The sequence below is a fragment of the Oncorhynchus gorbuscha genome, linkage group LG22, assembly GCF_021184085.1.
Source record: "Oncorhynchus gorbuscha isolate QuinsamMale2020 ecotype Even-year linkage group LG22, OgorEven_v1.0, whole genome shotgun sequence".
Lineage (NCBI taxonomy): Eukaryota > Metazoa > Chordata > Actinopteri > Salmoniformes > Salmonidae > Oncorhynchus > Oncorhynchus gorbuscha.
Window position 1 is genome coordinate 27,058,286 of NC_060194.1, and position 13,020 is coordinate 27,071,305.

The window sequence follows — 13,020 nt, forward strand, 5'->3', positions numbered from 1 at the left end:
TAATTCTGTATGAGGTTTTGACAAATGAAGTCTAGGAAGCTTAAAAGGTGGACAGGACTGATTTCGATGAGTATAGCCCAATTCACACACAGGTGCTATGCCACATTCGCAAAGACCGTTCACTTATGAGCGCTCAGCCTTTCGGAGACCGGTGTAGCTTATTGTTGTGTCTGCGCATATTTGACAACCAATTGAATTACCACCTGGGTAACCGCACGGCTGGACTTGACCAATGTGGTATTATGGAGGCTAAATAACAGCATTTTCGGGTAACTTTCCGGGGCTTTCAAGCAACATACCTTAAATCCAGCAGCACACTCTGACAAGGTACGAACTTGAAATAGCCTTTACTCGTCTTTTGTTGCATGCGAAATTGAAATTGGGATTCAATAGTTCTGTAGCATCTAGTTTAAAAATCTGAATATGCACGAGTTGGTATTGAATCTTTTTTTTTCATGTCAATAAAATAACTTTTGCTGTTCATTCAAGCACCACTGGGGCTGATGCTTCGAGAATGACCCAATTGAGCGCTGATCCTGAAGTCTTGCACTACTAGACCGGGTTTATGCCTCAAATAATAAACCGATCCAGGATTCCACGAAACACTTGCAAAAAATTGAACGGAGTTTTGTTTTGTCAGGATAGCCATTAATAAAATACCCCACAACAATATTAAATATCACTCCATATCATCTCAGTTCCACTGAATTGAAAAAAAATATAGGCGGTGGGATTAAAGTTATTCACAGCAGGTGTGACAAACTCCGCTGCAAAACATTAAGATCCATCAAATCGGAGTTAGCACATGGCTGCAATTAATTACCTTTCAGAGTTGACGGTCAAGGCTTGAACGGAGCTAAATTGGATTGTAAGTAAAGACATTTCAATTAAACATATCCCCAGGGTGACGGATTTAAAGCAGTGTTCTAAATTGCGTGTTATGGTCTACACTTTACATTAAATATCCAATTTGATAGAATAGCTGCATTGACTTCTGTCCAATAAATCATTCGAACACTCATTTGGGGCGGCAGGTAGCCGAGTGGTTAGAACGTTTGACTAGTAACCAAGAGGTTGCAAGTAAATAATACATCCAATGCATCCTTGTTTACAAGTTGAACACGGATGTGTAATCTACACCTCGATTAGGCTGATTGACGAAGTACTTCATTTCTATTTGAGCTGCATTATTTCTATAGGCCTATAACCTACACGTTCTCGTTCTGAAATTCTAACACGAGTGTGAGGGTGTGACTTCATTACAATCACAAGAGCAGCTGCTCCCGGATTGGAAAGCTCCTCCAATGCAGTTCCACATCCCACACCGGAAAAACATCAGCTAGTATAAACTAACAATATATACAGGTGGGTGCACCGTTAGTAGAGGTAGTATGTACACGTAGAGTTAATTCAAGTGACTATGCATACATGACAAGTGGTTGTTAACATGTGAACTCTAAATTGAATATATGTAGAAAAAAATATATATATATATGGTTTCACATACACAGAGAAATGGATGTACTCAAATAGTTCTTAGTCATCTTTCTGTTAACAATACAATATTTTGGTGATGTATGGTCATGGATGTTCTCTGATTTGCTTACATGCAACACTGAGGGGAAAAGGGGAAACTTGTCAGTAAACCTCACAGTACACCAAGGTGAAAACAGACTGGACATGTGAGTTATTCAACCTTTATCAGGATCACCGTTAGCAGTTGTGAAAGTAGCAGCTACTCTTCCTGGGGTGCACACAACATGAAACACATTACATCACTACTTTTATAAGAAACAGTCACTCTCCTCAACTCTTCGCCAAGAGAGACTGGCATGCATAGTATTTATATTAGCCCTCTGATTACAATAAAGGGCCAGACATGCCACTGTTCTGGGCCAGCTGCAGCTTAACTAGGCCTTTCCTGACATCACTGGACCACATGACTTGGAGGATGAATGGATGTAGATAGATGTATTTTATTGAAACCAACTTGTTTTGATGTAGTCAACTCCATGTATTGGTGAGAGAGAGGGTATTGATCATGTTCAATACACCTATGTAACTCTCTCTTCTCTTCCATTTCAGATGGGCGTGTTAGCGAGCATTGATGACATTTCATTCCATTCAAACATACCTGTGGCAGCAGATATAACAGTAGCCATAGTGTATGCAGTGTTTGGTAAGAAAGCTCTCTCTTCAAAAAGTATTAACTTACACCCCCAGTTAGCCACCTGTGATGGAAAACAGAGCCACGCTGCTTTAATTCAAATAAATGTACTGTAGGCAGAAACAAGAGGATGAAGAATCTTAATGTACTGTAACATGACCTACTCTCAGTCAGCTTCCTGCTGTGAGGATAATTCTGCTTCAGCTGAGACAAGTCCACCAACTCAACATGATGCCAGACTATACAGTGGGACTAAGTTTGTGTGTAAGAGTGTGGAGGGAATCTGTATTCCCCAAGACACACAGAAATACACGTGTCTCATCTTGGGTTCTGAAGGCCGTGGGGCGTTAGTTCTGTCGATGGTTGAGTTGTGCGCCAAGGCCACAACGCTGTAGAAATGTCACCCAGATTGACTAGCTAGCTTTCCACGGACGGCTTTGATCTTGAAAGCATTACTGGAAACGTTTCATATCTAATACAGACTATAGCATTACGCTCTGAAGAGATCTGTTAAAACATATCAGTGTCTCTGAGCACTTCACTTAATATTTCTTCTGAAACACTGGGATTTATTTGTATTTTTTTCAAACATGTTCCTTAACTGTACTGTTTTTAGGCATACAAATATAATTACTAGAATGGATATACACCCAGACGATGGCCACTTGAGAGTACATCCATTCCTGTTCTAGTATTTTTAGTTCTACATATGTAGAATTGAAGTTGGAAATTTACATACACTTAGGTTGGAGTCATTAAAACTCATTTGTCAACCACTCCACACATTTCTTGTTAACAAACTATAGTTTTGGCAAGTCGGTTAAGACATCTACTTTGTGCGTGACGCAAGTAATTTTTGCAACAATTGTTTACAGATTATTGCACTAATAATTCACTGTATCACAATTCCAGTGGGTCAGAAGTTTACATACACTAAGTTGACTGTGCCTTTAAACAGCTTGGAAAATTCCCAAAATGTATGTCATGGCTTTAGAAGCTTCTGATAGGCTAAATGACAATGTAAGTCAATTGGAGGTGTACCTGTGGATGTCTTTCAATGCCTAACTTCAAACTCGGTGCCTCTTTGCTTGACATCCTGGGAAAATCAAAATAAATTTGCCTAGATCTCAGATTTTTTTTTTTTTGTAGGCCTCCACAAGTCTTGTTCATCCTTGGAAGCAATTTCCAAATGCCTGACGGTACCACGTTCATCTGTACAAACAATAGTATGCCAGTATAAACACCATGGGACCACGCAGTCTTTTTACCGCTCAGGAAGTAGACACGTTCTGTCTCCTAGAGATGAACGTACTTTGGTGCGAAAAGTGCTAATCAATCCCAGATGAACAGCAAAGGACCTTGTAAAGATGCTGGAGGAAACAGGTACAAAAGTATCTATATCCACAGTAAAACGAGTCGTATATCGACATAACCTGAAAGGCCGCCCAGCAAGGAAGAAGTCACTGCTCCAAAACTGCCATAAAAAGTCAGACTACGGTTTGCAACTGCACGTGGTGACAAAGATTGTACTTTTTGTAGAAATGTCCTCTGGTCTGATGAAACAAAAATAGAACTGTTTGTCCATAATGACCATCGTTATGTTTGGAGGGAAAAGGGGGAGTCTTCCAAGCTGAAGAACACCATCCAAACCGTGAACCACAGGGGTGGCAGCATCATTTTGTGGGGGTGCTTTGCTGCAGGAGGGACTAATCCACTTCACAAAATAGATGGGATCATGAGGCAGGAAAATTCTGTGGATATATTGAAGCAACATCTTAAGACATCAGTCAGGAAGTTAAAAGCTTGGTCGCAAATGGGTCTTCCAAATGGACAATGACCCCAAGCATACATCCAAAGTTGTTGCAAAATGGCTTAAGGACAACAAAGTCAAGGTATTGGAGTGCCCATCACAAAGCCCTGACCTCAATCCTATAGAAAATGTGTGGGCAGAACTGAAAAAGCGTGTGCGAGCAAGGAGGCCTACAAACCTGACTCAGTTTCACCAGCTCTGCCAGGAGGAATGGGACAAAATTCACCCAACTTATTGTGGGAAGCTTGTGGAAGGCTACCCAAAAACTTTGACCCAAGTTAAACAATGTAAAGGCAATGCTACCAAATAATAATTTCGTGTATTTAAACTTCTGACCCATTGGGAATATGATGAAAGAAATAAAAGCTGAAATAAATCACTCTACTATTATTCTGACATTTCACATTCTTAAAATAAAGTGGTGATCCTAACTGACCTAAGACAGGGACTTTTAAAATGATTTAATGTCAGGAATTGTGAAACTGAGTTTAAATGCATTTGGCTAAGGTGTATGTAAACTTCCGACCTCAACAGTATACACCTCTAGTTGTTGTCTTCGGCTGTCTGTCTGTGGTAATTCTCACAGCAGGATACTGAGTGATATCTCTCTCTGGTCTGCAGGCATGTGCTCTCTGTTTAGCAACAGCACACTGCTATACATCTCCTACAAGAAGAAGCACCTGCTCAAACCTGCTGAGTTCTTCATAATCAACCTGGCCATCAGCGACATGAGTCTAACCCTGTCCCTCTACCCCATGGCCATCACCTCCAGCATCTACCATAGGTACTGCACACACCTGTTTACACTACATAGCCAAGCCTTGCAAATATCTACCACAGGTACTGTACAAATAACAGTGAAATTAGGAAGTACCCAGGTCTGGTACTGTATGCAATTTTACACTCCAGCCAAGCCGAACTGTGCTGACCTGGTTACTTATCCACTAGAACCTCCTGGAAAGGATCAAGTGAAAAGGAAATGTCCAAGCCAGCACAGTGCAGTTGGGTTCAGCATGAAAGACCACTTACAGTACTGCCAAGCCACAGTGGAGTGCTAAACAAATTACTAGGGTTCCAACTCTTTCTTTCTGTCTCGGTCATTCTCACACTTTCTTCCTCCTTTTCCTCTTTCACTCCCTCCCGTCTCTCGGTCTCTACCCCTTTCTCTCCTCTCCCTCCCATCTCTCAGGTGGCTGTTTGGGAAAACAGTGTGTTTGGTCTACGCGTTCTGCAGCATGTTGTTTGGAGTCTGCAGTCTGACAACTCTCACCCTGTTGAGCATGGTGTGTTTTGTGAAAGTATGTTATCCTCTCTACGGTAAGTTATCAAAGAGCCTGGCCTTAGTCTTGCCCATGGAATTGACATAGTTTTGAAATGTACTGATCCTAAGTGGGTGACTTTTGATTTATTGACTGAAAATTTAACTACATAATTCCACAGTGACCAAACACTCATCAGCCACTGCTTTGATGGCTAATGAGTGTCTACTAGCGACTAGCCAACACTCAATTAGTGTGGCTTATGATGTTGCCAAAAAACAGTGCTATTCAGTTTTAAATTCTGAGAATGTCCTTTTTTGCAATGGTACTGAAATTGCATCTGCTTGGATGTTTTAGCCCGAGACACACTTAACCAATTTGAACAATTTAGTTATTCATTGCTGTTCTGAAATGGGCCTAGTATGTAATATAATGGGTTAGTTATCCATATATTTAGTACATTCCATGTGCACTATACATATCCAGGCCTGGGAATTGGGAAATAACCCTTCGTAGCATTAAACAGTTCAGAAAAATGTGTACTTCTCAAAATATTACCCTATGACATGTTCACTTTGAGAAACATCATGTTCCTCCGCAAATCCACCCCAGATTCTCTAATGATGACCATGCTACCCTATTAAAGGTGCAATATGCAGAAATCACGCTGCCACTTCCTGGTTGCTAAAATGCGAATGGTTTGCCTAATTTCAGTTCATGATAATCATTGCACCTTCTAAAGCGCTGTGAAATATATATTTTCAATAACCCAAAATATTCTATTTTCAGCTGTTTGAAGCTGGTGTACAAAACTGAAAGTAAAAGCCGTTAAAATGAAACAGAAAGCATAGAACCGATGGATTGATTCTTTGACTTGTTTTCTATGCGAATGACAGATCTATAACTAATTATGTGAATAGGGTCGGGTCGCCAAATAAGTTACATATTGCAGCTTTAAACTGACTGTCCATATCCCCATCCATCCGTCCAGGTAACCGGTTCAACGCCGTCCACGGCCGTCTACTGATAGCCTGTGCATGGGTTTGGGCCCTGGTGTTCGCCTGCTCCCCTCTGGCCCACTGGGGTGAGTATGGTCCGGAGCCCTACGGCACAGCCTGCTGCATCGACTGGCGCCTGTCCAACCTGCATCCCGTGGCCTGCTCCTACACGGCGGTGCTCTTTGTCTTGTGCTACATCGTGCCCTGCTGTGCCATTGTGGCGTCCTACACGGGCATCCTGATGACGGTCCGAGCCTCCCATAAGGCCATGGAGCATCACGAGGCCCGGCAGACCAAGATGAGCAACATCCAGGATGTTATTGTGAAGGTGAGCATGGTGTGGTCTCACAGGGGTACTAAAAAGCATGCTGTGACTACTGTTGATTTAAAAAGGGATAAATACATTTGATTGGTTGATCCATTTTGGGAAAGTAATTAAATTGCCTATTGTATACTCACAACTAGGGCCACTTCACATATTGTAATAGGAGGTTTGAAGTTGGAAAGAGAATAGGAGAATGGCACTATACAGATGTATCGTGTCCTGTCTGGGTTAATGTCATGAATAGGACGCTCAGTCAGCACACTCAAGACATTCCCTAATTAATACTGCAGAAAATGGCTAACAATAATGATGCTTCATTTTGTCCTTTTGCTCTCTCTCCTTCTCCTGCATTACTGTGTTCCTGTATAATCACCCCATAAGAGCTTTATAAGAGCACTCATCCTCTCCGTCCTGTACAGTATGTGCCAATAGAACACACACACACACCTTCACCTTGCTACCAGCCCTGCTTCAGGGGTGACGGCCCCTGCTCATCCATTCATACCTGTGATTATTGGTGCAAATATTATCGGGAAACACACTGGCTGGGGACTCTCTTATCTGAGGCTTGATTTCAACGCCATCGGCATATTAAAGAGAGGGCCCAGGGGTCAGAATAAAACTAATTTGGAGGAACAAAGAGATAGGACAGATCTGCTGGGGGATAATCTACTAGCCATCCAAATCAAAGCATCTCAGAGACGGGGGACTTGTTGTAGTGCTCAGCCCCATCTCCCTCTGTTTCTCTCTCCAAAAGTAATCTATATTCTTCAGCTCTGGTAAAAAAAATGGCTAAATCTCCAACCTTCCATTCTTAAGCAAAGTTCTGGATCAATTGGTTTTCAAACAGCTACATTATTTAAGTGCCAACTGTCGAAAAATTCCTATCAGGTTTTTGGGCCCACCACATCACAGAGACAGCCTTGTACTTTAAGTGCTGCATTCAACACTGTTGACCATGATGTCCTTCTGGACAGACTGGAGAGGTGGGTTGGCCTCTCCGGTCCTGTTCTAAATTGGTTTCGGGACCTATTTGTTGTGTATTGTCTCACTTCGTGAACATAACTCAAATGCATATTGCATGTTGCGTTCCACAAGGTTTGATTTTGGGTCTGGTACTGTTCAGAAAGCACAGCATTCATTTTCACTGCTACGCAGACAATACACAACGTTGCACTTCTGTTTCAGAGGATTTTAGCTCCATGGAAAAATTAGACTGTATATGTGATTTAAATAATGGAAGCTTCTCCAGCTAAATCAAGACAAGGCTGAGGTACCTATTGTTGGAGCCAAAGCACAGGGAGAGTCAGACTTTTAAGATTCTCCTACTGGTTTAAAACAATCCACGATTGTGCATCCCAATACATGTCAGACATGCTTTTACGAGAAAGTGATCAGTCCCCTTGACTTCCTCCACATTTTGTTACGTTACAGCCTTATTCTAAAATGTATTAAATTGTTTGTTTAAAACTCAATCTACACACAATACCCCATAATGATAAAGCAAAAACAGGTTGACATTTTTGCAAATGTATTAGAAATAAAGAACTGAAATATCACTTCCATAAATATTCAGATGCTTAACTCAGTACTTTGTTGAAGCACCTTTGGCAGTGATTACAGCCTCGATTCTTCTTGGGTATGATGCTACAAGTTTGTCACACCTGTATTTGGGAGTTTCTCCCACTCTTCTCTTCAGATCCTATCAAGCTCTGTCAGGTTGGATGGGGAGGGGAGCCTTGCTGCACAGCTATTTTCAGGTCTCTACAGAGATGTTCGACATTGTTCAAGGGGCTCTGGCTGGGCCACTCAAGGACATTCATAGACTTGTCCCGAAGCAACTCCTGCGTTATCTTAGATGTGTCCTTAGGGTCCTTGTCTGGTGTGAAGTTTCACCTTCCAACAGGTCTGAGGTCCTGAGCGCCCTGGAGCAGGTTTTCATCAAGGATCTTTCTGTACTTTGCTCCATTCATCTTTACCTCGATCCTGACTAGCTGTGATTAGTCCCTGCAGCTGTTGAAAAACATGCTGCTACCACCATGCTTCACCGTAGGGATGGTGCCTGGTTTGCTCCAGACGTGACGCTTCACATTCATGCCAAAGAGTTCATTCTTGGTTTCATCAGACCAGAGAATCTTGTTTCTCATGGTCTGAGAGTCCATTAGGTGCCCTTTGGCAAACTCCAAGTGGGTGTCATGTGCCTTTTACTGAGGAGTGGCTACCGTCTGGCCACTCTACCATAAAGGCCTGATTGGTTGAATGTTGCAGAGTTGGTTGTCCTTCTGGAAGGTTCTCCCATCTCCAAAGAGGACCGCTGAAGCTCTGTCAGAGTGACCATTGGGTTCTTGGTCACCTCCCTGACCAAGGTACCTCTCCCCTGATTGGCCAGGCAGCCAGCTCTAAGGTGAGTTTTGGTGGTTTCAAACTTCAATTTAAGAATGATGGAGGCCACTGTGTTCTTGCGGACCTTAAATGATGCAGACATTTTTTGGTACCCTTCCCCGGATCTCTGCCTCGACACAATCCTATTTCGGAGCTCTACAGACAATTCCTTCGACCTCATGGCTTGGTTTTTGCTCTGACATGAACTTTCAACTGTGTGTGCCTTTTCCAAATCATGTCTAATCAATTGAATTTACCACAGATGGACTCCAATCAAGTTGTAGAAACATCTCAAGGATGATCAATGGAAACAGGATGCACCTGAGCTCAATTTGGAGTCTCATAGCAAAGGGTCTGAATACTTATGTAAATAAGCTATTTCCGCTTTTTTATACATTTGAGAAACCTGCTTTTGCTTTGTCATTATTGGGTAATGTGTGTAGATGATGATGGGGGGGATATTTGATCAATTTTAGAATAAGGCTATTACAAAATGTGAAAAAGGTCAAGGCATGAATACTTGCTGAATGCACTGTGTGTGTATGGGTTAATTCTTAATTATTATTATTTTTTTTACATATATTTACTTATTTTTATAGTTGTCTAAAATTCAAAAGTTTTTGAAAAAAATATGCTTCTATAACTCTCCTCCCCTTGGAATGAGCCGAAACAAAAAAATGAATCTCCTAAGTATATGGAAATGTAGAGTAACACACTGGCTGAACGCAAAACTTATTGACTGCTCACCCGCAAAGCTTTTACATTTTATTTTTTTCAAAAATCTGTGAACTAGGCCTTTTATTGGGGGTGAAAAATACTCCTCAGCAACCCCCGGCCATGCCGTGATCCATACAACAATGCTTCACCTATATGCTTTTTTACTCTCTCCATCCAATCAATGGCAGTCAGGTAGGCTCTGATGTCCCTTGCTTTAAACCTTGACGTTAAAAGAATCTCAATGGCCTGTTTCAATCATTTAATCCTTGGGAGTCAGCCAGTTGGGTATGGAGTGCAATCTGCCTATAGACCTTGTTGAACTGTTTACATTTGTGCTCCCCCCCCCCCTTTCTTTTAAATGTTTTCTTCTCCAGCTGAGTGTCGCTGTCTGTATCGGTTTCTTCGCAGCGTGGAGCCCTTATGCCGTGGTGTCGATGTGGGCAGCGTTCGGACACATGGATAACATCCCACCTTTGGCGTTCGCCGTGCCTGCCATGTTTGCTCAGTCCTCCACCATCTACAACCCCATTATCTACCTGCTGCTCAGGCCTAACTTCCGCAGGGTGATGTACCGAGACCTGGTGAGCCTTTGCAGGGCCTTTCTGAAGGGCTGCCTGTGCTCCTGCTCCCCGGGTGCTGTGGGGAAGTGCCACTCCCACTTGGTGGTCCGGGTCAGCCTCCAATCATTCTGTAGACGTCCGGGCCACGGCCAGTCCTGTTCCCCCACCTCGTCTGCCCGCCAAGCCCCGGGCGGGTCCAGAGGTTGCACTAGCGCCTGCGAGAAGTGCAGCGATGCCTTCGAGTGCTTCAGACACTACCCAAGAGGTTGCCATGGCGGTACCAACATCCCTAGCTCCTCAGCCAAAGTTTATGCACCTCAGGATCAGCTCTCAACAGAGCCCCAGCTGCTGTCGATGACGCAAAAACATATGCGAAAGCAGAAAAAGCAGGAAGCGTGTCATAAGAAGTCCCTGCGAGCCACCAAGCACAGCAAAAGGACCTCAGAAATCGACAACCTTCGGATCAACTTTGAGATGGTGCCGGGACACGCTAAAGTGGCCTGGCCCTAAAATGTTAAATATTCATTCTGGTTTTATAGTTTTTTTTACATCTCTGGTCTATATTTTGCAGTTGATATATAAATAAATTCCATGATTTAAAATATATTTATCTGTCAAGATAGACATTGACTCTTTGTTAAAACATACTACTTATTAAAAACCTGGGTTGTCCCTCAGGGATTCATGGGGGCTGGAGGTGATTACAGTGGAACAGAAGTGAAGGACCTGATGGATTGGCAAGAACCGGTACAATACTGTTTTCTGTGTGTGGTAATAATTGGTTGGACACATGACGATGGAAAGCCCAACCAACTTTCACATCAGTCCAACTTCCTCTACACCCCAATTTAAACCATTGTTTACACGTTGCTAATGCAGGTACATGGATGCTGGATTACTAATGTAGATAACAGGTTGGTTTAGTACAGCGTGGCTTTACTCAACATGAAAGGACATTGTTGTCTGGATGTGTAAAAGAGATGAGAGAGAATCAAACAGATGTACATACTGATACTTTAAGAGATGACAATAGACAAGTGAATTCGCTACTCAACAATAAAACAACTCATTCAACAACTGTATAAAAGTGCAACGCAGAGGGGAGAGCGTGAGCAAGGCAAATAAACAAATAGTCCAATTCAACGTCAACGTGGGGAGGACAAAATAAGCAGAAACAGATGTGTTTTCTGGTATTGACTCATTGTGTGTGTGAACTGGTTGTTAAATATGCATGACAGTCATCTGCATGGAATGTCTTCCATCACACAGGTCCCCCCAAAAATATCTACAAGATGTCGATTCCCTCCAATCCTGTTACAAAGCAATTGAACCTTCCTCCCGTTTTCCACAACTTAACTAACTTGCCATGCACCTTCTCTCTCTGGGTAACTATTGAACTCTGGTGTTTTAATCATTCATTTAATTACTAACTTCCTATTTGAGAATATAATGATGCAAAGATAATAAATATTGTTTTGTAGTCTTGGTTAAAGTAAACGGTTGTACTTAGTCAATCATTTGGGTGCAACTGAAACAATGTTGATTTAAACAACCTTAAAATTGATGGATGTAATTATTGGGTGGAGAAGCGACGCTAATCCACGTTTGCATTAGCTGATCTAGTCATCAGTCATTCATGCAGAGATTAATTTTCTCCTGTTTGCGTAGGGAATTCATGAAAGCAATAGGCTCCAGCCTTGATTAGAATATTAGTATTACAATAAGGGAAGGTTGCCACGAAACATAAATCAATGTCTTTAAACAATGTGTTGATCTTATCGCTTACTCATCCCTAATCCTTTTTAAAACATTAAATTAAAAGTGTTTCACAGCAGCAACCATGTGGTGGTTAGAGTTCCACTGGGGTTGGATAGATCTGGGATTGGTTGAGTCCGACCCCCAAGGAGAAGCTTCTTGAACACAGCTGCTCTATGGTCTTCTAATCTCATGCATCTGGGCTCTACCCAAGTTTCGTTTGCTGTCTGAGCAAACTATTTCATAATCTGGGCTCTACCCAATTTTCTGTTTTTTGCTGCCTAGGCAAACTAGTTAATCTAGGCTCTACCCAAGTCCTGTTCTGTTATTGCTGTCTGGGCACACTAGTTCATCATTAGGGGCAGGGCCAGGAGTTTGTCGGGGACAGGAAAAACAATTGTGTTCCCATGTAATGTAGAATGGGAGATCCACATTTAACACAAGTGTTAGTGTTAAATAATTGTTAAAGGAAAAAAAACAATATCATGCAAAAATATATTTCCAGTAAAGTAGGGTGAGTCATGGACTGCAAACCACTAGATGCGAGCATAATTATGACAAAACACACCTTCCTGGAACAGACTTTATTTAACAAGACAGTGAAAAGTGCCACCACCAGCTCTTTTTGAGATACCTCTCACACAAATACGAGTAAAAACACATACACACCATAATAAACACTTCACTGACACGCATGTCCAATAGCAGACATGAACCTTTTAGTGCAGTGTGCTAAATAAGGGTCACAGTTTTTCTTGGTAGTCTTAAATCTAATTTGAAACAAAAGTATACACCTCACACACATGGTTATGGGCTTACAAAAACTTCTTGTACCATGTCAAATATAGTTGAAATGTATTCCATTTTGAATTTGCATCCCGATATTACACTTGTATATACTTTATCACAGAATCAAATAAAACAAAACTGTTTGACATAACAGTGGTATTTCAGTGTTAATGTTTTATTAGTTATGAAATATATGAATAACATTCCACCCATATGAGGCCACTGCAATGCATGCCTCCGGTGCGGCTAGTGCGTCAT

The 13,020-nt window shown here is 41.9% G+C and overlaps 1 protein-coding gene across 4 annotated transcripts; it reads left to right on the forward strand.

Annotated features, from left to right (window-relative positions):
• Window positions 1–39: 39 nt before the first annotated feature.
• On the forward strand, window positions 40–10,822 carry LOC124009789 (opsin-5-like). 4 transcript variants are annotated; one of them, XM_046321955.1, is made up of 6 exons: window positions 40–327; window positions 2,086–2,179; window positions 4,599–4,761; window positions 5,167–5,294; window positions 6,228–6,562; window positions 10,033–10,822. In XM_046321955.1, exons 2-6 carry the CDS (start codon window positions 2,086–2,088, stop codon window positions 10,726–10,728), a joined length of 1,416 nt encoding a protein of 471 aa, XP_046177911.1. In that variant the 5' UTR covers window positions 40–327; the 3' UTR covers window positions 10,729–10,822. The 4 variants fall into 4 exon arrangements, with proteins under 4 accessions (XP_046177911.1, XP_046177910.1, XP_046177912.1 ...); XM_046321954.1 differs by lacking the exon at window positions 40–327 and adding an exon at window positions 605–868; XM_046321956.1 differs by lacking the exon at window positions 40–327 and adding an exon at window positions 1,036–1,365.
• Window positions 10,823–13,020: the final 2,198 nt, after the last annotated feature.